At 37.1% G+C, this 25262-nt stretch overlaps 4 protein-coding genes across 9 annotated transcripts; 2 read left to right on the plus strand and 2 right to left on the minus strand.

The window, feature by feature from the left end:
- Window positions 1–711: 711 nt before the first annotated feature.
- On the minus strand, window positions 712–3844 carry LOC112803147 (uncharacterized). Its single transcript, XM_025846652.3, has 9 exons — window positions 3623–3844; window positions 3395–3539; window positions 3191–3318; window positions 3024–3095; window positions 2512–2641; window positions 2314–2420; window positions 1926–1967; window positions 1248–1460; window positions 712–1038 (listed from the first exon to the last, which is right to left on the minus strand). Exons 1-9 carry the CDS (start codon window positions 3842–3844, stop codon window positions 970–972), a joined length of 1128 nt encoding a protein of 375 aa, XP_025702437.1. The 3' UTR covers window positions 712–969.
- Window positions 3845–4227: 383 nt separating this feature from the next.
- Window positions 4228–11282, plus strand: LOC112803146 (DNA mismatch repair protein MLH1). 6 transcript variants are annotated; one of them, XM_025846647.3, is made up of 15 exons: window positions 4228–4482; window positions 4562–4807; window positions 5022–5156; window positions 5264–5474; window positions 6195–6343; window positions 6594–6692; window positions 6997–7090; window positions 7186–7321; window positions 7994–8088; window positions 8176–8284; window positions 8563–8728; window positions 8896–9057; window positions 9392–9560; window positions 10458–10618; window positions 11045–11282. In XM_025846647.3, the coding sequence occupies exons 1-15, from the start codon at window positions 4228–4230 to the stop codon at window positions 11087–11089; spliced, it is 2232 nt and encodes a 743-aa protein (XP_025702432.1). In that variant the 3' UTR covers window positions 11090–11282. The 6 variants fall into 6 exon arrangements, 4 of the variants coding, with proteins under 4 accessions (XP_025702432.1, XP_072092596.1, XP_072092597.1 ...); XM_072236495.1 differs by having other exon boundaries at window positions 6997–7063; XR_003202657.3 differs by lacking the exon at window positions 9392–9560.
- A 598-nt stretch (window positions 11283–11880) lies between these two features.
- LOC112803148 (uncharacterized) lies at window positions 11881–13296 on the minus strand. Its single transcript, XM_025846653.3, has 3 exons — window positions 12320–13296; window positions 12182–12233; window positions 11881–12108 (listed from the first exon to the last, which is right to left on the minus strand). Exons 1-3 carry the CDS (start codon window positions 12716–12718, stop codon window positions 11996–11998), a joined length of 564 nt encoding a protein of 187 aa, XP_025702438.1. The 5' UTR covers window positions 12719–13296; the 3' UTR covers window positions 11881–11995.
- Window positions 13297–14922: 1626 nt separating this feature from the next.
- LOC112804065 (lysine histidine transporter-like 5) lies at window positions 14923–16779 on the plus strand. The gene is made up of 7 exons (XM_025847499.1): window positions 14923–15098; window positions 15197–15580; window positions 15668–16064; window positions 16154–16259; window positions 16338–16429; window positions 16516–16587; window positions 16681–16779. Exons 1-7 carry the CDS (start codon window positions 14923–14925, stop codon window positions 16777–16779), a joined length of 1326 nt encoding a protein of 441 aa, XP_025703284.1.
- The last annotated feature ends 8483 nt before the right edge of the window (window positions 16780–25262 follow it).

Raw genomic sequence — 25262 nt, forward strand, 5'->3', positions numbered from 1 at the left:
CGATAGTTGATTTTCTAAATTTTCATTTAATTAAACCACCTGTTTCTCCTCTTCTTACATTGAATTGGTTTTTGTATTTTTCGTCTTTCCTTTAAATTTCTGTTTCATTCAAGTGTAGGGATTTTAAAAAAAGCTATAATTTTTAGAAACTAAACTTATTTGTGTGAGTTTTTAATATATTCTAAAATTGTATATCAAAATTTGTAGGATTTAAAATTCTACATTAGGTTTAAAATATAGCCATAACTTTGTGAGAGTTCCAACTCCCCGCCCCAAACAAGTTTAGAATTTAGATAAATAAAAATTAACTATGTTAGGTATATACTAAAATAATAAAATTAACCACTAAGTATAAAATATATATTAGAATACAAAATACAGATTGAAATGAATTAAACAACTCATGTATTTATATATAAATACATAGTGACTAATTTTAGTGGTTACTTTTAATATACAAATAATATTTTTAATAAAAATAATATGTGCACACAAAAAAAATAATCACTAAACACGCGCACACACATACATACATGAATTATTTAATTTATTTTTAATATGTATTTTATATTTCAATACATATTTTATACAAGTGATTGATATAGTAACTAATTTTTAGTGTATATATAATATAATTGTCAAATAAAACCCTCCCCACAGAAAAACAAAGTTTAGACAGAAAATTAAGGAAGAATATGATTGATAATTTGATTGAATGAAAATTTGAAGAATCAATTTAATTAACGAGTAAAATTTGAAAAAATACTTTGACAATGTATTTCCCCACAACCAAATGTTGAAGAACGGTTGGTTCACTATAACAATAAAAGATCAACTAATGTCCAACACCAAATCACTAACTAGTCTCAGTTTTCTTATTTCATTATACAATACAATTTTGAGAGTGCCTCGACACCTCAAATTAACCTATTTGTGAAATAAGTAAATTGAAGACCAGTTTGCCGTAATTCAGTTGACTATCTCTATCCCTGTCAGAGGCTGCCCAGCATGAAGTTGAAGAACGACGTCACCGACAGCCTGCGCCAGATCAATTGGCATGAAAAGTTATGATTTTCACAGTACAAGTTTTCCTGCTTACTCTCTCTTTCTTCCTCTAATGATAATAAATTATAATGGAATGTAATGGTTAGTGTGATCTAGAACAGTAATGTAAAACACAAAACAATTCCCAACGCAGCTAAAATGACTTGTTACTGATCCAAGTCCAGATAATTGTGGAGACGTACCTTAGCCATGGTTCTATAAGAATGTTCAGTAACGCCAGCAACATGAGGAGTCATGATAACATTCTTAAATTTCAATATCTGATCATCAGGGTTGAATGGCTCATTCCAGGCAACATCAGTTCCTAGCCCTCCCAAATGGCCTGATTCAAGATGTTTGATCACAGCCTCATAGTCCATAAGACCGCCTCTAGCAATATTCACCAAAAGGGCACCCTACAATTATTAAATTGTATCATAATAGCCAGATATTAATGCATCAAATGCTAGATATACTTAAATCAGATGCTATTTTTCTTGCCTTTTCTCATTTATGGTACAAATTGATGATGCTACAGCAGGTGAACGCAATAATGGATTCACAATGAAACAAGAAGCAAAAGCTCTTGTTTCAGATGTTAGGACTCTTCTAGCTGAGCAAGTTCAGCAGTACATATAATATATTATCTAACCTATATGAAATAAATATCCAATTCTGCAACCATATCTTCCCATAGTACATCCTCTAATCTCTCAAGTTAGTATTTGTCTCCCATCTCTCTTTCAAGAATAAGATCGTCAACAAGAATTAACAATCAATTACAGAAAAACTATTCTTTCTACTTAAGTGCATAATGAGCTGATCTAGCATATGAAGAGAAGTAAACAAACTACACAAGTTCATCTCCAATGGTGACAAACCTTTTTCATGGAAGATATGAAATCATTGTTTATAATACCAGCCTGTAAAACAAAATCACATCCATGTCAATAAGTATCTAAACATTTATTAACTGAATCCAGGGTCCAAGACGGTATATTTACTACTAAAGAAAGGTATAATAACAATCTCTGTTAAAATAACCAAGGATCAAGGAAGATAGGACAGAACACGAATAAGAGTGCCCGTTTACCAACTTAAAATATCATGTACCACCAAGAAAAACTTTCAGACATTTGAACCAACCATCTAATGTTCTAAAAACATTTTCACAGACTTCTTATACCTATAGTGAAATAAAAAGTGGAAGAAAACAAGCAAAAAGTAACAGAAATAATGAACAATGAAGGACTGGATAAAGCCACAAACCGTTTCGCTGTTTAAATGTAAGCAGCAAACGATGATGTCAGCTTTCCTCACAAACTCGTACATATCTTCATGATTAACCCTCTCATCAACAAGATCATCCACATTACCTTCAACAAAATAATATGGAACACATCATGAAATAGAAGAACAAACTAGGATTGTTTATTATGTACTAGTAATAATCCACAGCAATCGTACTTCTGATTAATTTGCTAGGGTGCTGGGTGCATGAAGTCCAACTCCGCTTTGTGGCAATTACTTTTACACCAAATGGTCGCAATCGATGTGCCAAATCCATTCCAATGTTTCCAAATCCCAAAATGAATATCTACATTATCATGAAGTTTAGATTTCCAAAAACAGTATATTCGATGATTGCTAAAACTACAGTCACACCAAGCAAGATATACAGATATGGAAAGTGAAAATATATTATCTTCATGATTTATCTACACATGATACACACTTCTGTCATTTGACAATATGACAATAGTATCAATTATATATTTTCCCAAGCAACCTATCAAATTATATAATTTATTTAGAGAGAAACAGTAGACAGTAGACACTTAATTTTAACAATATGCACTAATGATGTCACCAGAAAGAAAAACAATATTCCATATAATGCAGGTAACGAGAAAAGAAGATAGCAAGTCCAAGGCATACAAAGATTTATTTGTCTTAAAGAGAAGAATCAATATACTAACTGTTTTCCCAAGTAAGGTTTCAGTAATTGGCTCTCCAAGCTTCCTCTGTTGTATGGAAATTTGCAGTTCATTCTGCAAGAAGAATATTTTTTGGCTCCAAAAGATTAAACAGCCTTTTGATCAAAACAGGAGGGAACTTTTAGTTTTCAAAATGGAAGGTGGCATACTTGCTTTCGGAGGAGACCCAACATTAAATATATGGCCATTTCTGCGCATGAAGCAGAATTTCCTGTAGCATGACTTTGGATCCTAGCAACTTTGATTCCGTGCTTGGTGGCAGCTTCAACATCAACGCCTAGCTTGTTGAAATAGGTGAGTAAAGGGGGTTGAAGCACGGAGAGAGTAAATTGGGGAAGTAGAGAAAGTAGTACCTTCGATACCAACACCATACTGCATTATAAGCTGCATCCGAGCTGCACGAGAAATAATATGTGAATCAAGCTTCATGCTTTTAACTATGCAGACGTGATAGTTGGGAATTGCTTGGGGCACATGTTCGAGAGGGAGAACATCAACCTACATAGATATTACTATTAAGATATACAGTAGTAGTAGTAGTATTATATGAGATGAATAAAGGAAGGTATCGTAGGAGCGACCTTGATAAATGAATGGCTCTGCAAATATTGTGTCGTATATTCATGGGAAGCAGGGAAATGGGGTCCGCAAAAGAGAACACGAGTGATGCGTTGTTCCCCAGCAGCAGAAGCGTTGGTGTCCATGGGAGGAGTGTGATGACGATGGCGATGGCGCGGTCGCGTGAGCAGTGAGGCCAATTCGCAGCGGATACACGACCTCACCCTCCACGTGCTACTCTGCATCAATATCGATATCGATCCCAAACTATCTTGATATTAATATCAAATTCTTCAACATGAATCTTAGCTTAGGGCTCCTTTATTTCCAGTAAGGAACTTGACTATAATATAATATTTGAATTGAATAATGCTGCTGTTAATCTGTTATGTGTCCTCCGGCGGCGCACTGCACACAAAAATTATATTTGTACTAATTAAGTTAAATATATTGTCTTACAGAGCCATATGGGTTTACAACTAACGGGCCGGGCCAGGCCCTAACCTAAGTTACAACTTCTGAAGCCAAGAACGGTACAATTATTCCCTCCAAAATAAAAGCAGGGAGGGCGCTAGTATTGAGGAACAACCAGTAACCCTTGTCACGTCAGTTGCGAGTGTCGATAGACATGGAGATTGAACACGAAGAATCACCGGTACCACCACCAGAAGAAGAAGAAGCGAAGGAGCCACCGAGAATCCAGCGGCTGAGCGAGTCAGTGGTGAACCGAATAGCGGCGGGGGAGGTTATCCAGCGTCCTGTTTCTGCAGTGAAGGAGCTGGTCGAGAACAGCCTCGACGCCCACTCCACCTCCATCAACCTCCTCGTGAAGGACGGCGGCCTCAAGCTCATCCAAGTCTCCGACGACGGCCACGGAATTAGAGTATCTCCCTCCCTCTCTCTAATCCAATTTACTAACTAATTAATCAGTCACAACAAAAATGATTTGCTTAACTTGTTAGTTGGAGGACCTGCCAATATTGTGCGAGAGGCACACGACCTCCAAGTTATCTGCGTTCGAGGACTTGCAGTCCATAAAGTCCATGGGCTTCCGCGGAGAGGCCCTCGCTAGCATGACCTACGTCGCCCATGTCACCGTCACCACCATCACCAAAGGCCAGCTGCATGGTTACAGGGTCTCCTATAGAGATGGTCTCATGGAGAATGAACCCAGGCCTTGTGCCGCCGTTAAAGGAACACAGATTATGGTACTCCCAATTCCCACCCTTCTTTCTTTTCCCCCTCAACTTCACTGAGCCTTTTATATCAGTTTTCCTTCAACTTTTGAATGTTGTTGCATGTAAACACGGTATTTTCTACAATATTTGATATTAATAGTTCATTCCTCAATGTTAACAGTCAACGTGCAGATTTCACTAAACTATTTGTAATTTTAATTGATGTTTGCGCTTGTGTTATTAGGTGGAGAATCTTTTCTACAACATGGCTGCAAGGAGGAAGACATTACAAAACGCTTCTGATGATTATTCTAAGATTGTCGACTTAATAAGTCGGTTTGCTATTCAGCACATTAATGTCAGTTTTTCTTGCAGAAAGGTTGGTCTTTACCGCCTTAGAACTAGAACTTATATACTGCAATCATCTAAGCCACATTGTAAGTTCCATATACTGTTTGTCAATGTATGTAATTCTTTTGCAATCAGCATGGAGCTACTAGAGCAGATGTCCACACAGTTGCCACATCTTCTAGACTTGATGCCATCAGATCTGTTTATGGCATCTCTGTTGCACGCAATCTGATGAAAATTGAAGCTTCAGACAACAATCCAGCTACTTCAATTTTTGAAATGCAGGGTTACATGTCCAATGCAAATTATGCTTCCAAGAAAATCACTATGGTGCTTTTTATCAATGGTATATGTTACCCATACAACATTAACTGGCGATTTTCAAAATTTTGAGGTGTTTATTGTTTTCAATAAACCCTCTTGTCATTAGCAGTATATGGTGCCAGAGAATTTGTTTCATTAGTTATCATGACATGATTCATTTGAGTCTCATGTTTTTTTTTCCCTAATGAAAATACCCTTTTCTTTTGGGTCAAAATGAAAGGGAAAAATAAAGTGTCCTTTACCAGCTCATGTTTTCAACCCTAGACTGGATTAGTATACTAGATGAAGGGAAACTATTAAATGGTAAAGTTAATTGTTAGGTTAACTGGTCTACTTTGAATATCTGAAAAAATGCAAGTATGCATAACTGACAGAGGTATTTACGAAAGTAGCTACAGTCTGTGGGATATTTGGGCCGTTAATAGTATTTTCTTTAATATTTATGAAGTTTATATTTGCTAATAACATAATCTTATATTCAATTTACTATGAGTAAAATATAACTGGTTGCTCTGTCTTTTCTCTTTTGCTATATCTCACTTGTCCTCTCATCTCAGTGTGTTCTAGAAACTTGCACTATTCTGGAGAATATCAAAATTGAATCAGGGAGTTAATTTTATGTTATATATTACTAAGTTTTATTGCTGTGCATTTAAATTTCTTCTTTGGAAAATGTATTTGTATCTTCCATGAGCTACTTGTTTGTAGATTCTCATGAAATTGTTTGTATTCATGTTTTCAGATAGATTGGTTGAATGCTCAGCATTGAAGAGAGCTATTGAAATTGTTTATGCAGCAACATTGCCAAAAGCATCTAAACCTTTTATATATATTTCAATTGTTTTACCACCTGAAAATGTTGATGTCAATGTGCATCCGACAAAGAGAGAGGTAAAACTATCATTAATACTTTGTTTGTCCTAATTAATTAAAGTGTTCCATTTAATTAACTTTTGATGATGATAATATAAGCCTTCTGAACTGCACATGTTTCTCCACACCCATCCTTTGTTTTCCTCTCTTGGTTTCAATTTTTGATAATCTTTTACTTTAGTGTATTTCTGGTAAACGGTTATACTGTAGACCTACTGAAAACATGCAAATGAAACTTCATCATTTTCTTAATCATATTTCTGGATAGGTGAGCCTTTTAAACCAGGAAGTTATCATTGAGAAGATACAGTCAGTGATTGAATCAAGATTGAGGAGTTCCAATGAGACAAGGACATACCAAGAACAGGTATTTTTTAGCATATTGAATTTCATTCTTTCAACTGAAATTAGTGAAAGCAGGTGAAAGTCTTCTGTTTAATCCTCAAGCACTATGATTTGTAGTTATATTATGCCTACAGATTGCTTGGTTTATGCATTTGCAACTTGTCAATTTGGATTTTAATCCCCCCTTTAAAAAAATTGAAGTCATTCTTTAGATGAAGAATTATGATATGTCATGTATGCAGAGTCTGTCTTTTATTTAGGTTTTATAAATTACAATCACTCAAAACCTTCATTTTCTTTGCATATTTTGCCTCATGTCTATGTAGACAGCTGATCAATGTTCTCTGTCTCATATTACTAGCAAGGAGGCTAAGCTCATCCCTTTGCCAATGGGTATAAGAAATTCTTCTTTCTTTTTAGGTTATCCTCTGCAACTGTCACTTTTTTTATAATTGATTGATTATCATCATCACTATTATTATTATTATTATTATTATTATTATTATTCATGGTAGGTTCAAGATCACAGAAGGTTCCAGTGCATAAGTTGGTTAGAACAGATTCATTAGATCCTGCAGGAAGATTACATGCCTACATCCAAACCAAGCTTGATGGACATCTTGAAAAGAGAGCTACTTTGAATGCAGTAAGGTGATCCACATTTTCTTCTTGTACCTTTTCCAATATGTAGCAAGCTTCAAGCTAATACTTTGCCTTTAAATTGATTTCTAGATGCAGTGATTTCATAGTCCTTTCTTGATGTTTAACTTTCTTTGAACCCCTTAATCTGCATTTGTTTTTGGTAAATTTTATTACATTCTTTTAGGCTTTGCAGCATTTCATCATTTTATTTGAGCAGGGCCTATTTGCTACCCAAGTGTAGAATCTCAAAGTATCTAAAGTATAAACCTTATAAACTTGATACAACCATTTAGACAAGGATGGAAAGTGTGGGTGGGGGGTTCTATAAATAATAATAGTTAAATTGTCAAACTTAATTCCTTCCCTGCTTCCGCGTATTTGTGTTTAAAGTTTGTTATTTGATTTAGGCTTATTTTCATATTAACGACTTGTAGTTGAGTTTCTATATAATTGTTGAATATGTTTTCTTCTCTTTTTTCTTAACATTCTTCTAAGTTCTATCGAATGCTTGGACTTGCAAGAATAATCAAAACCTCCTTAGATAATTGAATTGAGAGGAATATATAAGCTATGGGCTCTTGAATTTCCCCCTTCTCTTTCTGTCTCATATATAAAGCTTTTTAGTTTGAATTAGGTCCCAATCCTTCTATGTGACAAAGAAGTTGTGTTGTCCCTTCTTAGGAACTCAATTCGACAAAGAAGGAACCCAAAAGATTCTACAGATCTAACTAGCGTCCAACAGCTTCTTGATGATATCAATAGCAACTGTCACCCGAGTTTGTATCTACCTTACTCATAATAATGACTCCATTTTGTGATGTATGTTGATGTAAAAAATGTTTCACTGGGTATCAACTTTATAGGCATGATGGACATTGTAAGGCACTGTACATATGTTGGAATGGCAGATGATGTTTTCGCTTTGCTGCAGCATAATACTCATCTTTATCTTGCTAATGTTGTAAACTTGAGGTAGGCATGTGTTTTTTTAAAGTATATGTTAAGTAACTTTTATAGCATATGAATGTTGAAACAAATTTGATTTAAGGTTTTCTTGTGAAACCCTTATAAAGTATGATTTGATATGTTTCCAGATTGCGATACATAGTTTTTGACCATGCTACTAGAGATTTACTAGTTTATGATCAATTAAGTCAGATATATAAAATTGTTTATGGGCCTTTACCTAATACTTTAAGCTCAAAGGGTCAAAGGGAGTGGTATTTGATGCTCTGTTTAATTATTTGCAGCAAAGAGCTTATGTATCAGCAAGTTCTTAGCCGTTTTGGCCAATTCAATGCTATACAACTAAGTGATCCAGCCCCCTTGAAAGACTTGATTATCTTGGCACTGAAGGAAGAGGATTTAGTTTCAGAATGTAACGATGATGACAACTTGAAGGAGAAGATTGCAGAAGTACACCCCCCCCCCCCGCGCGCGCGCGCGCACGCGGTGTTGGTTTTAGATCTGTGCCAGTTTTATGAATGCTACAATATATTGTGCAACCATATTTGCCTATCATAGTTCCCTATTGAATCCTTGTTGTTGATATAAATATGGGTATTTCTTTCCCTTTGCTTCAGATGAACACAGAACTGCTGAAACAAAAGGCTGAAATGCTGGACGAGTATTTTGGAATTCATATTGACAAACATGGAAACATTTCTAGACTTCCTGTGATACTTGACCAGTATACACCTGACATGGATCACATCCCTGAGTTTGCTCTTTGCTTAGGCAATGATGTAGGTTATAGCCCTTCCCCCTTCCTCCAAGTATCTCCTCTATTTTCACCTGTTTATGGAAAATTATCTTATTTCCTTTTCTCAGTATTTTCGGAACCATCAATATTATTATCAGCTGTTACTTCGTTTATACAATCAAAAGATTGTAGCATCTATGAATTTGTTGTTTATTTTGATAACATTCTTTGTAATAAAGTGCATTCCTCTTCATCCTTTTGTTATTCCATTGAATTCATTGCCAGTTGAATGTAGTCGATAGTGTTTGTCGATCATATCTATTTTTTTTTCCTCACCAGAGCATGCTGAAACATTGTCATATATGTTTTCGCAATAGGTTAATTGGGAAGATGAAAGGAATTGCATTCAGGCAGTTGCGGCTGCTCTGGGAAATTTCTATGCAATGCATCCACCAATCTTACCCAATCCATCTGGCAAGGGTTTGCTTTTTTATAAGAAGAGGAAAATGCTCGATAGTTGTGCTGAGGGGAATACCTGTGATGTTGGTATGACTTCACACTTGTTCTTTCTGGATGACCCACGTCCACTGATGCTTTGTAATGTAAAGAAAAATAAAATCTGCTGAACAGTGTCTTTTGGACAACTGATTCCTTTTGGAAGTGTTTGAGGTTTAAGTGGTTTCACATAGCAGTTGTTAAATCATATCAGCATGCAAATATGTGCCACATGACAATACTATCCCGCATTTTATACCTTGCATTTTCTTCCATGTCATGCATTATCATAGAACAAGGTCTCTTCTAACGAAGACCCAATATCCTCCTTGTAGAGTTTAGGTCTATAGGAGATGCTGACCATTAATAAATACCTTGATCAGTCTATATTGCGAGTCTTATACCATACTACTGTTTTAGGAGGCTTCTTTAGTTGGTGGTTATGATGAGCTTCCCTGCTTATCAGTTAGTGCTAGTTGGTAGATGACACAACACTTGACAGTCAGTATAAGAGCAATGTCTAGTTTGTTTACTTTCAAATAACCTAACTTCCTTACCGGCCTCCTATATCTGGGTCATAGGTGAACAAACAAAACAGCGAGGAGTGAAATATTGTTTTGATAAATGTTATTAGAGATTTATGTCCAAATGATCTTAGAGTTTGATATTTGTCACCCTCTGTTCAAATTGAAAATTTGATTACACCGGCCTTCACCCCATTTAAAATTCAGCCTAGTTCAAATTTTCTTTCAAATTCAATCTGGTTTAAAATTGCTGGTTCCTAGTTGGGATTTGGGAAGAAAAAATGAAAGCTATCATTACAAAATAATCTTTTTAGGGAGGTGTCTTGTGAATTGTGATGTTGACATGGCTATGAATTTTATTCTTCCATTATTTGTGCAAGTTTCTGCTTATTTTTTTTTAAGCTCCAATCTACGTTGTGATCAGGGAGTGACGTGATCAATGATAAAGTTGAGCAAGAACTGCTTTCTGAAGCTGAGACTGCATGGACACAGCGTGAATGGTCAATACAACATGTACTTTTTCCTTCCATGAGACTCTTTCTAAAACCACCTGTCTCTATGGCTACAGATGGAACCTTTGTTCGGGTAATGTACATACTTTTTTTTGTTTAATAATTCAATAAATGATATCTATTGATCATCGTTAGCATTTACGCCATGCAAATTTCATCCTCCATAGGTCACTACCGCAAGAAGTATTTCCTTTTTTTTTTTCATTTTAAAGAGCCACACAATGATACTTTTTATTAACTGAACAACAGATTTGTTTAGTGTTAATAATTTTATTTTGTATTTTTAATGATTAATTCATGTTTTAGAATTGAAAATATAACGTCATAATTGTTGTTGTGTGGCCTAATTTTCCTATTGGTTGAATGAGCCAAGAACTAATTATTGATAGATGATCTTTGTGATGTGAAGAAACGTACAATTCAATCTTAGAAAAGGAATTTCACTACTGCCATTATCTATTTCGTTTATTGATATTTTGTGTCTTTAAACTTTATGCAGGTAGCTTCATTGGAGAAACTGTACAAGATTTTTGAAAGATGCTAGGCAACCATATGGATTGTTGTTCTCTGCGATATCCTCTTTAATATTGTGCTCTTGTGAATATGTAACTATAGTATTCAGGGAGCTCGTCCCAAAGATTTCCTTGGTCTGGTGATTCTGAATCATGTTTCTTGTAAAGTACTTTCGAATGTAAAAGGCATTTTGAGAACAATTGAATTGGATGTGTTCTTGTGTATTACTTTCGTGTCATTGCAGCCAGCCAGCCAGCCACGAACGATTCTGATATCCTGCTTTGTGGTCATTCTTCGAGCAGCCAATCCTAATGTTGGATAAATACTTTCGGTTTTGTTATGCAGCCAACGTTTACCATTGAATTTTGTTGATATATATAAGGATTGACCAAGGATTCCTTTGTTTGAAGTAAGGAACTTTCTTAGAATGTAAAATGTAAATATAATATCCCATCACACACCGTGTAATGTACAAAAATCGATTGGCTTTGCTGAATGTGTCTCATTAATATACTCAGATTTTTAGATTATTCCCAAATCCCGATCAGTAACTTACTTCTATCAAGTATCGTGGATCAACGACAATAATAGGTTGTAACCTGAAAGTAATTTGCAGTTCAGCTTTAGCGGGTCGTGAAATTGTAAGGGAACATATTTGGTCAGATGGAATGAAGGGAGAATTTGGGTGGATCGCCTCACAACTTCTAAATGTTGTGTGGGTTCGAATGAAACGATACTCCCAACAGGGTACGGAGGCTCTATATTCTATACTAGGAGAAATGCATTTCCAAGAGAAAATAAAAGTGTAAAGGAAGATGACGGTTTAACAAACGCAACAATGACTGAAATATGTGTTTGTTTTGTTTTGGTACACGAAATAAGCTTGCAGTATCACTATTTGAAATATGTACAAAAAGATGATGGAGGCAGGCAGCGATCAGGAACCACCGTGGCGGAGATAGAGTACTGATCTATAAAGGGCAGCGACGTGCAGGAAACAGATGAGCACAATGAGCAGATCATCCAAGAGTCCAACTATTCCTAATATCCCTGCCAGAAATGTGACATAATATAAATGACAGTTACTATCTACAAAACAGAAAGAAATAATTTCTTTTAATACCTTCTGGAATGATGTCTATAGGGCTGATGATGTACACAACACTTAGTATCATCTGCATAAACAAACAAGACTTGGCTTGAGATCAAGACCAGAAAATCGCATCGAATTTGGTAAAGAAGATACGATATGATACTTAACAGCAATGTAGACGCGAGCTCGAATGACAAGTGGAAGGGATCTGCGAGGATCGGAGAAGTCCCGGAGAAGCCGACGCAGTAGGAATGGAAGATCTTGCAATCGCTGAAGAAGCCCGCCCTCACGCTCACCGAACAAGCGATTGTATCTCTGGATCTTGTCAAGAGCGTTAGCAACCTCGGGGTCATGGCGGTGGCTGAGGGAGTCGTCGGTGGGGACGAGGAGAGTGATAGGACGGCGGCAGAGGGGGCACTTGCAGGGCTGCACGGCGGATCCGTGGTGCCAGACGAGCATGATGCAGTTGGCGCAGAACCAGTGACAGCAGTTGGATTGACACGGAGTGTTGAAGTTCCCATGGCACACCGAGCACATATCGTTCGCAGGAGGACCAGGACCCTCCATTCTCTCTTCTCTTCGCCTTCCCTTTCTTTTCCTACGCTACAACTTCAACCGCCTCTCCCCTTTCACCTAATTCCGATCCTTTCTAACAGTTTTCTTTATAATATTTCTTTCTTTTATACTTGGCCTGTTGGCCATTAGGCTTAGCTCATTTTCCTCCCATCCTTCCTTGTGAACACTACGGATTTTTTTTTTCCCTTCAAAGTATGCTCATCTTAGGATTTTCTAAATTGTAATCTACTAACTAACTAATAGTAATAAGCCCATATTAACCAAGTTGGGTTGGTCTAGTGGTTAGTTCACTAGTCTGCTTAAGTAAGTGTCGGAGTTCGAATTTCGCCTTGTGTATGCAGCAACTCATTGTCCAGCGACAAACCCTTAAATGGAGCTCAGTATCGCGACGGATTAGTCCTTGACTTATCGGGTTGGAGAATACGGTGCAAAACAAAAAAAATATGGCCTTATTTTTTTTTTGGTTTCCCACGATATCAAACTTTATTTAAGGGTTTGTCGCTAACGAGTTGAGTTGCTGAACTCTTGTACTCTACTTCCTAAGTGGAGACTCTACCATAACCTAAACCATATAATTCCTCTTATCACATCCGGTTGTGTATCCTCAACTCCCAACCTTGAAAATTCAACATAGGCTCTTGCTATTTTCTTTACTCTTTTTTTGTTTTTTGCTAAATGGACAAAGCCATTATGGACTCTTTGTTTTTGTACATGACTGTCATTATGATATGTTTCGTTGTTGTTTATGTGGGCCTTTGTCTCATATGTCGCATCTTACCCAAATGCATTGCTAAAATGGGGCAAAAATAGAAGGACGAACATATATAATGAATCCTCAAGTCAACGGCCAGGGGTGGAGCCTTGTTGATCGGAAGGGACAATGGCCCAAGTCCAAACTTTAATTTTTAATTATATAAAATTTTAGTTTAACATCATTTTAGTTGATCAACCGGTCAATTTATTTGTCGTTTAAATTTTGTATATACAATCATTCATTGATCAACGATAAATCTTTAAACAAAGTTTATAACAAAAACCAAAACAAATATTTGTGATAAATTAATCCTTGAACTACGAAATAAAAAATATCATGGTCAAATATATATATATAACTTTTGTTTTGATCTCCTTTTCATTACAAAATTAAGTTTCGGTCTTTTTCTTAAAATTCAATCTAATTTCGTCCTTGTGCACACATGAACTCATTTATCTCATTATTTTTGAAAGAGTAGGAAATCGGGATTCACTATATATTTTTTATAATATAATGTCACACTTGTCTTATTATATGGTACATGCTGTTTTTGTTTAAAGTATATATAAATGGACCATGATCATTCTTTTATATTTTTATTGTTTTCTTAATGGAATTGTAGAAGAAAATAAAATGTTGGGTTTCATTTCCAAGTTTCCTGTCCTGTGCCTGGTAGCTTATATAGCGTTTAATTAAAGAGCAAAATGCTAAAGCAGGAGTATACAATCTCCAATGCATGGCATCAAGATCACTACTGCTTATGCCGATGTGTTTCAAGTTACTCTAATACTATACTGTGTTTGAAAGAATAACTAATGTAGGTACTAGTTGTAGTAGAGGGATCCGGGGAGTAAAATGTTTGAACAATTCAACAAGCGAAGGCTTATTTACCGTAAGAATATGATATGATGGAGAAGAGTATTAAATTAAAGAAAGAAAAGTGATAGGCAGTCCATACGTTTTGCAAGCTAAGTGACACATAAGGAACCGCATTATTGTCGGATCTTCTAGATCCGATCTTCTGAAGTTGCTCCCATTTTGTCGCTGAAACAATTAGTGAGTTCCTAGCTCAATTCACTGAAGTACAGCACTACTAGTATACTATATACACTTGAATTGTGGCCATCTGGCATTACACGTTTACATTATCGTCATAATTTCTTACCTAAACATTATTCTCTCCCACACCCTCGGAACCATGACTAATTCAGCAACGAACTGATGCACCATTATTTAAATGGGCTGAATGTTGACTACCATCCAGGAATATTAAATTCCATTTCCTTTACCATTCTTGGACAAACCCGGAGAATATCGAAGGAGATATCACTTGGAGGCAGCTTTACTAATGGTATACTATTCTCATCCAATTATTGTAGTAATTCTTCGCTCTTAAGATTCATTATTAATTATATTATACTAATTCTCAACGTATATACCCATGGAACAAACGGTTCAGGAGAATGCGGGTGAGAACGAAGGAAACAATGCTAATGCTAATAATGATGAAAGGGGTTCTAGGGACGCAAAATGGTGGTGTTCGACTTTCCACAATGTGACTGCCATGGTTGGCGCTGGAGTCCTTGGCTTGCCATTTGCTATATCCCAGCTTGGATGGTAATTAATATTAGCTAGGGATATGTATGTGTGTGTGTGATTTGTTCCTATATATATATATATATATGAATATGATGAATAAAGTACTGTTATTATAGGATTCCAGGTGTAACAGCAATCATGTTGTCATGGCTTGTGACATTCTATACACTGTGGCAACTGGTGGAGATGCATGAAATGGTTGCGGGGAGGAGATTTGATCGATACTATGAATTGGGAGAGCACATGCTTGGGCCTAAGCTGGGATTCTGGTTGGTGATGGTGCAACAGCTGACCGTACAGATTGCGTCCACCATCGTGTATTGCGTGACCGGCGGCAAGTCACTGAAGAAGTTCTTCGATCTCTTGGTTCCCGGCTGGAGTGGCGTCCGTCAGACATTCTACATCCTCTTCTTTATCCTCCTCCAGTTTCTGCTCTCACAGACTCCTAACTTCAATAAGCTTAAACTAGTTTCCATGCTCGCTGCCCTCATGTCTGTCTGGTAGGTAATGGGCATAATAAATATATATTATATATATGTATTGGTTCAGTAGGTCTCGATTATACCGACGTTGCTGCGTGCATGCAGTTACTCGACGGTAGCAGTGGTGACGTCAATAATAATAGGGGTGCGTCATCATCCTAGTCATTATGGAGTTCGATCTGACACCGTTGCGGGAATGACATTTGATGTGTTCACAGCGCTTGGGACCATAGCATTTGCGTTTGCGGGGCACAGCGTGGTGTTAGAGATCCAGGCGACGCTGCCGTCAACGGAGGAAGTACCGTCGAAGAAACCAATGTGGCGAGGCGTGGTGTCTGCATACTTGATAGTTATTTTGTGCTATATGGCAGTAGCAGTGTCTGGGTATTGGGCCTTCGGAAGTGCCGTTGAAGACGATGTCCTCATCTCACTTGAGCACCCCGCCTGGGTCATTGCCGTTGCTAATTTAATGGTCTTCGTTCATGTCATAGGCAGCTTCCAGGTACATACACCTTCAACTTCCTTCCTTCCTTCAATTTCCATATATATTACCCCTCTACCTACCTACTTAGCAGCTTATTCATTATCAAGGTTTTTGCTATGCCCGTTTTTGATACCATTGAGTCGCTCCTCGTACGAAAGTACAACTTCGCTCCCTCCAGGACTCTTCGCCTCGTTTCTCGAAGCCTTTTCGTCGGTAACAACCCACTACTTTCATCAACTCTTTTTATTGCATTATATTTAAATATTAACCTCCCTTTTGTTATCTTTGCAGCTCTTGTGGGGTTTATTGCCTTATGTGTTCCATTTTTTGGAGGATTGTTAGGCTTCTTTGGAGGACTCGCATTTACATCAACATCATATATTGTGAGCTTTAACTTAATAATGTATAACTATCAAACTAAATTTCTCTTATCACTATATCCTAACCCAAAAATATTGGATCCATACAGATTCCGGGTGTATTGTGGCTTGCTGCCCCAAAACCAAAGCACTATAGCAAGGTCCATTCTTATGTATCAGTGGTACTACTTTTCACACTCAATTCATTCAATGCTCATTCTTCATGGAAATCATTTATACGTATATTCCAATCTTACCATTTCTTCTTGTCACAGGTTTGCATTACTATTGGTCTTTTCATAGCAATTACTGCACCCATCGGAGGAGTGCGAACAATCATTCTTTCCATAAAGACGTATAAATTTTTCTCCTAAACCAAGGATTCGTAATCTTAGCTAATTTTATTCTTTATTTCTTTTTTTTATGCTATACAATATTTCTTTTTTAGAATATTAATTATTTTGATGGATATCTATATGATATTATCAAAAAATAGATATCTTAAGTCACCAAAAAAAAAAAATAGATATCTTTTAATTTTTTTCCTAGCTAGAATGTTTCGTAAACATATTAGGTAGGTGCGATGATTTTTCTTTGTTAATGAATTCGTAGAATTTTTTGTACCTACGGATTCATGGTCAATTTGTAAATTATTATTTAAATATTCTATATATGTTAACTATGAATGTTGTCCCGATAGTAATAATATTTAGCTGTTCCAATTCATGTTAAGGAGTTTACTATCTTTTAAAGTAATAATGTGTAAGAGACAATACAAAATTAATCTAAAATAATTTAAAATTATTTTATTTTATATTTTTAATTATTGTTGAAATGTAATTAAATAATATTATATTTGATCCGTGCCTAATAACTCGAACCGACGTTATACCTTAAATCAGCTAAGTCAAAGTCAGTTGCACCAAACAAGAAATATTCGCGCTATACCTCAGCTCATATTCTAGGAAATCTCAGGATCTCAACAAACACACTTGTTCAATCATAAATAAGATGCTGCAAGTGACATAAGATAGATAACGAATACACACAAAACAGAACTAAAAAAGCCATTATTATTGTTATTTTTTTATCACGAACTGATTTAAGTATTGGAGTCCTTTTTGCGGGTTCTTCACATTGCTCGAACGAGAAAGGAACTTGAGGTGCAGCACATAGGAGAAGGACACCATTAGTGCTCTTCCAGCTGTCGCCGACCTATACCTCGGAGCCCAGTTCCAGACCGGAACATTTGGCGCCACCGTGGGGTCGAGTTTATTCTAAATTAACCCCACCTGCTCTTCATCTTAATATTTTTTGCAGCACCATTGCTGATGACGCCATACCTCAGACTCTTCCTCCCCCTCATGATAAATTGGTAGCCATGAATGCTACCCTCCTCGCTGAGGTTAAAAGGATATCCGAGCTCCTAGAGTCAACCCACAATGGAAAGTCCAACGCCAAGGACCCTAAGAACACGACTTCAAATGTCACACGATCTCAGGAATTAAGTTTTCAGGAGATCACCCTGCCAAAAGAAAAACTCACTATAGACAATTTTTTCGAAAAATATTGTCAAATTTCAGATATCAAGAACTTTGTGTTGCCTACCGCACTCAAGTCATATGAAGGACTCGGAGATCCCCTTATCCATATTAAGAAAATTCAATCCATGATGTTCTTTAATGGTGCCTCTGATCCTATATTTTGTTGATCTTTTCCAACTTTTTTAGACAGTACTGCTTTAATCTAGTTTTCTAAGATACCTGCAGGTTCAATCTCTTGTTTCAAGAACTGGCAGGGTCTATCGAATACTTCACGGCTTCAAGAATATATGTGCATGGGTCTGACTACCTTAGCACTATCAAGCAAGTTCCACATGAAAGCCTAAAAGACTATATGATGAGGTTCGCCAAAGCAACAATGGAGATACCTGACCTCAGTCCTGAGGTGCACCTGCACGCACTAAAGAGCGGCCTCCGCCCCGATAAGATCCAAGAGACCATTGCTGTCACCAAGCCAAAAATATTAGCATAATTCAGAGAGAAAGTTGCGGGTCAAATGGAGATCGAGAAATTTCGTGAAGCACGGCAGATAGAGAAGCAACAACCTCGCCGAGATGAAGAAAGATAACCAAGGTCACAGACTAGCAAGGAGCTTAAAAAGCCTTTCAAGCTAACCCCAAAGTTTGACTCCTACACCAAATTCAATACAAAAGGGAGGATATAATCAAGGAAATCCTTTATAACAAACTCATAAAGCCACCGAGCAAAGCAGGTACCTATCAAGACCAAAAGTATGTGGACAAAATCAAGCACTGCACGTTCCACCAGAAGTTCGGTCATACCACTGATGAATGCGTGGTGGCCAAAGATTTGCTAGAAAGACTTGCACGACAAGAACTATTGGATAAATACATCAGCAGTAGGATGCAACGAGATTCATCAATCTCGGCAATGACAGAACATTAGACAACAAACACCAAAAAGGACCAATGGCAGCATAATCAATCCCACCCACTTAATTGATTATCAATTACATATCAGGAGGATTTGCAAGTGGTGGAAACACAAGATCGGCTAGAAAAAGAAGCTACCGGACCATGTTGACATTACAAGATGACACACTGTCAAAAACATCTACTTTTCCCGTTTTGTAGATCACATTTGCAAATAAAGATTTTTAATCCAAAACCCCTAACCTCGATGACCCTGTAATAATCTCAGTGCCAATGTCATGTTTTTATCCACATTAAAAAAGATGCAACTAAACGACAAGGCGCTGCAACCATCCTCCGGCGAATTGGTCGGGTTTTTCGGGGAAATAGTCCCCATAACAGGTTATATCTAGGTGAGGACGGCCTTAGGGGAGTATCCTCACTCAAAAACTTTAGATATCTGGTATTTAATTGTCGATTGCTTTAGTCCTTATAATATTATTCTAGGAAGACCATCTCTAAATGCTTTCAGAGCTATAATATCCACAATTCATTTGTGCGTCAAGTTTTTCTTGCAGGACAGAACCATAGCAACAGTATATTCAAATAGAAAGGAAGCAAGACAATGTTACAATGCAGGCCTTAAAATGTAACAAATGCCAATACCAATAAGGATAAATTCGGTCTACAATACCAACGATATACCAGATCTAGCCGAACTAGATCCTCGGCTCAATCACGAGCAACGACTTGTTCCAATAGATGACCTGAGTGAGGTAAGCATTTCTAACAGCAAAAATCAGGACACTAACATTGGTTTTGCTTTATCTGCAGGGTACGTGAAACAAATCACCAACTTACTCCAGGCAAATGCCGACCTGTTCGCTTGAACCCCTATTGATATGTCGGGGATAGACCCAAAAGTCATATGCCACAAACTCGCTTTGGATCCTAAAGCTCGTCCAGTAAAGTAGAAGAAGAGACATTTAGGACAGGAAAAAATAAATGTAGCCGTCAAAGAAACACAAAAGCTATTAAGTGCGGGTTTCATTTGGGAAATTTGCTTCACATCCTAGTTAGCAAATGTGGTGATGGTAAAAAAGAATTCGGAAAAATGGCGAATGTGTGTGGACTTCACCGACCTAAACAAGGCCTTCCCAAAAGACTCTTATCCATTGTCGTGCATTGACAAGCTTGTCGAAAATACTTCTGGTTACAAAATATTTAGCTTTATGAATTCATATTCGGGCTATAACCAGATACTTATGCACCCTTCAAATGTCGACAAAACGGCCATTATAACCGAGCATGGGAATTTCCGTTACAAAGTCATGCCTTTTGACCTCAAAAACACAAACGCTACATACCAACATTGGATGGACAAGGTTTTTTAGAACCAGATCGAAAAGAATATAGAAGTGTACGTAGACGATATGGTCGTCAAATCTGAGACCGAAAAAAGTCACATGTCCAATCTCAAGGAGGTATTCGAGCAACTAAGAAAGTACAACATGCGCCTAAATCCTGAAAAATGTGCTTTCGGGATACAAGGGGAAAGTTCTTAGGATTCATGTTAACCTACAAAGAAATTGAAGCAAACCCTGACAAGTGCAATGCGGTCATACAGATGAAGTCGCCAACAATGATCAAAGAGGTACAACAATTGACAGGAAGACTGGTGGGCTTGTCAAGATTCCTACCAACGATGGCAGCAAGATCAACCCATTTCTTCAACACATTACGCAAGTCAAACAAATTTGAATGGTCGGATAAGTGCGAGGTAGCCTTCACCAAGTTCAGGAAAATTATATCATCACCTCCGATATTGAGAAAACCAACACATGGTAACCCACTATATGTATACCTTTCCATTTCTGCTAACTCGATTTTATCTGTTCTTGTAACAGAAGCAAGTCGGGAGCAGCACCCAGTCTACTTTATCAGTAAAATTTGACAGAACGTAGAAACTCGATACCAAACCATTGAAAAACTTGCCTATGCTCTGGTAGTTACAACACGACGCCTATGGCACTACTTTCAAAGCTACAAGGTCGTAGTACAAACCAATCAACCACTGCGGCAAGTGTTAACACGATCTAATCTTCTAGGAAGATTAACAAAACGGTCCATCGAGTTATCCGAACACGATATCAACTACCAAGCTCGGGGATCACTAAAATCCCAGGTACTAGCCGATTTCATTGCAGAATTCACCTCAACATGGGAAGTTTATCCATAATGGGAGCTATATGTGGATGGTGCTTCTAACAAAGACGGTGGGGGAGCAGGAATTGTTCTCAAAGACAAAGAGGGAGTCTCTGCCAAGCAATCAATAAAGTTCATGTTCCCAGTAAGCAATAACCAATCCGAGTATGAAGTACTTCTGGCCGGCCTATGATTAGCCAAAGAGAGTGGAATTCAACACATTAAAGTCTATTGTGACTCCCTCCACGTCGTTCAACAGGTAAATGGCATTTTCTAAGTACGTGAGCCTTTATTAGAACAATATTTAACACAAGTACAACATTTAGTCCAGGGATTTCAAAATTTTCAAATCACACATGTTCATAGAAATGAAAACAATAGGGCTGATATATTATTCAAGTTAGCTGCTTCAAGAAAAATAAATACATCATCGAAATTGTTACAAATAACCCTAGAACGACCTAGTATAGGCAACAACCTTGTTTTAAGTTTATCACAGGTAGAAGACTAGAGAGCTTAATATGTTAATTTTCTAAAAAATGGAACGATACCAACAACGGAGAATAATCCAAAGGTCTTCAAGAAAAAAGCAAGCTACTTCACCATCATTGGAAACGACCTCTATAAACGGGGATTTTCCCGACCTCTGCTCAAATGCTTGGGGACGAAGACGCTGCCTTAGCAATGTCAGAAGCACATGAAAGCATTTGTGAAACACACATAGGTGGCCGAAGCCTTGTAGCAAAGTTACTAAGAGCGGGATGTTATTGGCCTTCACTAAATAAAGATTGCATGAACAAAGTCCAACAATGTAATAACTGCTAAAAGTGTGCACCAATAATTCACAACCCAGCCGAGACATTGCACACATCGGAGATCGGATGGCCATTCCACAAACAGAGGCTGGACATCCTCAGTCCTTTTTCGATATCACAAGGCTGGGTAAAATTCCTACTTGTAGCGATTGACTATTTTACAAAGTGGATACAGGCTCAACCACTCGTCAAAATAACATTGAACAAGGTACAAAATTTCATTTGGAAATTTATTATATGCCGATATGGATTACCTATGGACATTGTTACTGACAACAGTAGGCAGTTTACTGATAAGAAAATAGCATCTTTTTTACAAACCTTGAACATAAAACATCATTTTTCATCAGTCGAGCACCCACAGACTAACGGGCTTGCCGAGGCAGCTTATAAGACCATTTTGCAGGCATTAAGGAAAAAGTTAACTCTAGGCAAAGGACAGTGGGCCGAGTTGATATCAGAGATACTTTGGGGATAGAACACCACCCCCACAAAGCTCGACTAAGAAAACGCCTTTCAAATTGGTGTTTGGATCCGATGCCATGATCCCGGTAGAAATAGCCCAAGGATCAATCAGAACCAATCATTTTGACAGAGAGGCGAATGACCAAATGAGGAAAGCCGAGGTGGATACAATAGAAGAAGTACGATAAGATGCGAGGATACGGCAAGAAGTGATGCAGCTCATGGTTCAACACAAGTACAACAAAAAGGTCAAACTACAGCCACTACACCAAGGAGACCTCGTCCTCAGATGACTTGAAAACTTCCGAAAACCCCCAGGACAAGGCAAGCTCGCTGCAAATTGGGAATGTCCTTTCTGAATTTCACAGGTTCATGGCCGAGGAGCGTACTCCCTACAAACTCTGTAAGGGGTAGACTTACCAAGTACATGGAATATTTCGTCATTACGCTTGTACTTAAGGGTGGCAAGCGGGGAAGCCCGCCCCGCCCCACTTAGTGAGGCAGTTCTAAAATCCCACCCCACCCCGCCTAACTGCGGGCTGCCGGGCTAAACCCGTCAAATCTCTTTTTTTTACTATTAATAATTAAATAATATATATAATTTTACAATCATTTTAATAAATTTATAATTTCTAAAATCATAAAAAAATTATAATTTTTATATTCACAAATATTAAAGTCTATGTATTTATAAATATCTAATAAACATAATTATACACCAAGTTTTCATCCAAAATATAATTATAAATATTATCTCCAAAGTAAAATAAACATAATCCAAGATATAATTATAAATATTGTCAACAAAGCAAAATAAACATAATCCAAAATATTCAATTTTCATCTTCATTCTCTTGTAAGTCGGGTTGGGGGAAGTTGGGTTTTGGCAAAAAAATCGCAAAATTACCCCATTGCAAAAAAAAAAAAATAAGTCTAGCGGGGAAGCCCGACCCGCCTTGCCAAAACCCACAGTTTAAGCGGTGCGAGTTAGGCGGGCTTTTGCTATTTGGCGGTCCAAATTTTTCAACCCGACCTGCCTTTTTGGCGGGTTACACGGGTCGAGCCGGCGGATTTAGGCCCGTTTGCCACCCCTACCTGTACCACACTTAAACATTTGTATGCATTTTTAAGGTCGGGAGGTACTCTTTTTCCTACCACAAAGGTTTTTTCAAAAAAAGGGTTTTACTCGAGGAGGTTTTAACGAGGCCGACCACTTCAAATCTATAAAGCATTATTCAGTTTATCAATTTATACATTTTATCTAAACAAATATTCTATCTACCATACAGTAGAAATACAACCAAAATAGCAACAAAACACGATGCAATGACATACAAGGTCATAGTCATTTTTTACAAAAGGAGTTCAGATAAACAGAACAAAAGTCTAATCATCAAATCCAGACAAAATACAAACTAAAGTCGAAATTCATTTATCAACTGCATCTGTAGTCTTATACTGGACCTCCCCCTCAGGTTCATCATCAACCAATTGGCCATTCACAAATAAGATGTTGCGAGTGACCTAAAATAAATGACGATCACACACAAAACAGAGTTCAAAATCTATTGCTATTGTTATTTTTTTTTTTATCACAAACTGACTTAAGTATTAAAGTCCTTTTGCAGGTTTTTCACATTACTCGGATGAGAAAGGAGCTCGAGATGCAGCACATAAGAGAAAGACAGTGCTATTCTAGCTGTCGCCGACCTATACCTCGAAATCCAACTCCATATTGGAATAATATTATATATATAAAATTATAAATATTAAATTAAATAAAATATCTTGTATTCCTATCATTACTGTTTTTAATTATAATTATATTTTGTTGATTTGTAGCACTTGGACGTAACTGGCATATCACATAACCTGCTAACCCATTGGCGTCCCATTGGCGTTCCTCATAATGTGGCCAACATTTTTAGGAAAATATAGCCACCGGGGGCAAGGGGCTTATAAATTCAAATGTTTTCAATGCTTATCTAGTTATGTCAACATAAGTGTTTAAAAGAGATAATTAAGGGTGGTAATAGGTAAGGTATGGTAGGGTTTGGAGTTAATCCTAATTCTACCTGCAAATTGAGATTTTTATATAAATTTAATTATATTTTATCTGTGAGTTGAGAATATCTCAACTTTAATCTTACATGTTATTAATTTATGGGTATCTAATCCTACTCGCAAATTACAAAAGAGATACAATATTATTATATAATTTGATGATAATTTAAAATAGAATTGACTTTTTTGTAAAAAAAAGTATTAAATTATCAATTAATAATATTCTTTTAATGATTAAAAATATTTTGTATTTATCGAGTGACAGAGAGGATTCAGTGGTTTGAAAATTTGATAAAAATGAAATTTTTTCTACTAATTCTTTTGTGCAGGTGCTTCAAAATGAGACTCTCCCAGCTGACATCACGAGTTACAACTTCACAAGCTCCATTTGGAAAGGCTTGGTTCCTCCAAGAGTTGAACTCTTTGCTTAGTTTGTGTTAGTAGGCAGGGTAAATACGAAGGAGAGGCTAAATAGACTTGGCATTATTAATCATCGTGACAATATTTGTGTATTGTGTAAAAAGGACATAGAATTTGTTCATCATTTATTTTTTGCATGTGAGTTCACATGGCAGGTATGGTGTGCATGGCTGACGTTTTCTGATAGAGCTTGGGCCATCCCGGGAACCACTAAAGAGTTCTATGAGAGCTGGATCGAAGCAACAGGTAGGAAGTCTGAGCAAAGAAAATGACTGATAGGATTCTGTGCGGTTATTTGGAACATCTGGTTGGAGCGGAATAGTAGAATTTTCCAACAGGTAGAGACAGGTGTTGAAGGAGTAAAGATCATGTCCTTCTTGAGTTACAAGGAATGGTGTGGAGTCAATTCGTTTGGTTGTTGATGGCAATGCCGGAAATGACAACGGATACCAAC

This window comes from Arachis hypogaea, chromosome 5, assembly GCF_003086295.3.
Source record: "Arachis hypogaea cultivar Tifrunner chromosome 5, arahy.Tifrunner.gnm2.J5K5, whole genome shotgun sequence".
NCBI lineage: Eukaryota > Viridiplantae > Streptophyta > Magnoliopsida > Fabales > Fabaceae > Arachis > Arachis hypogaea.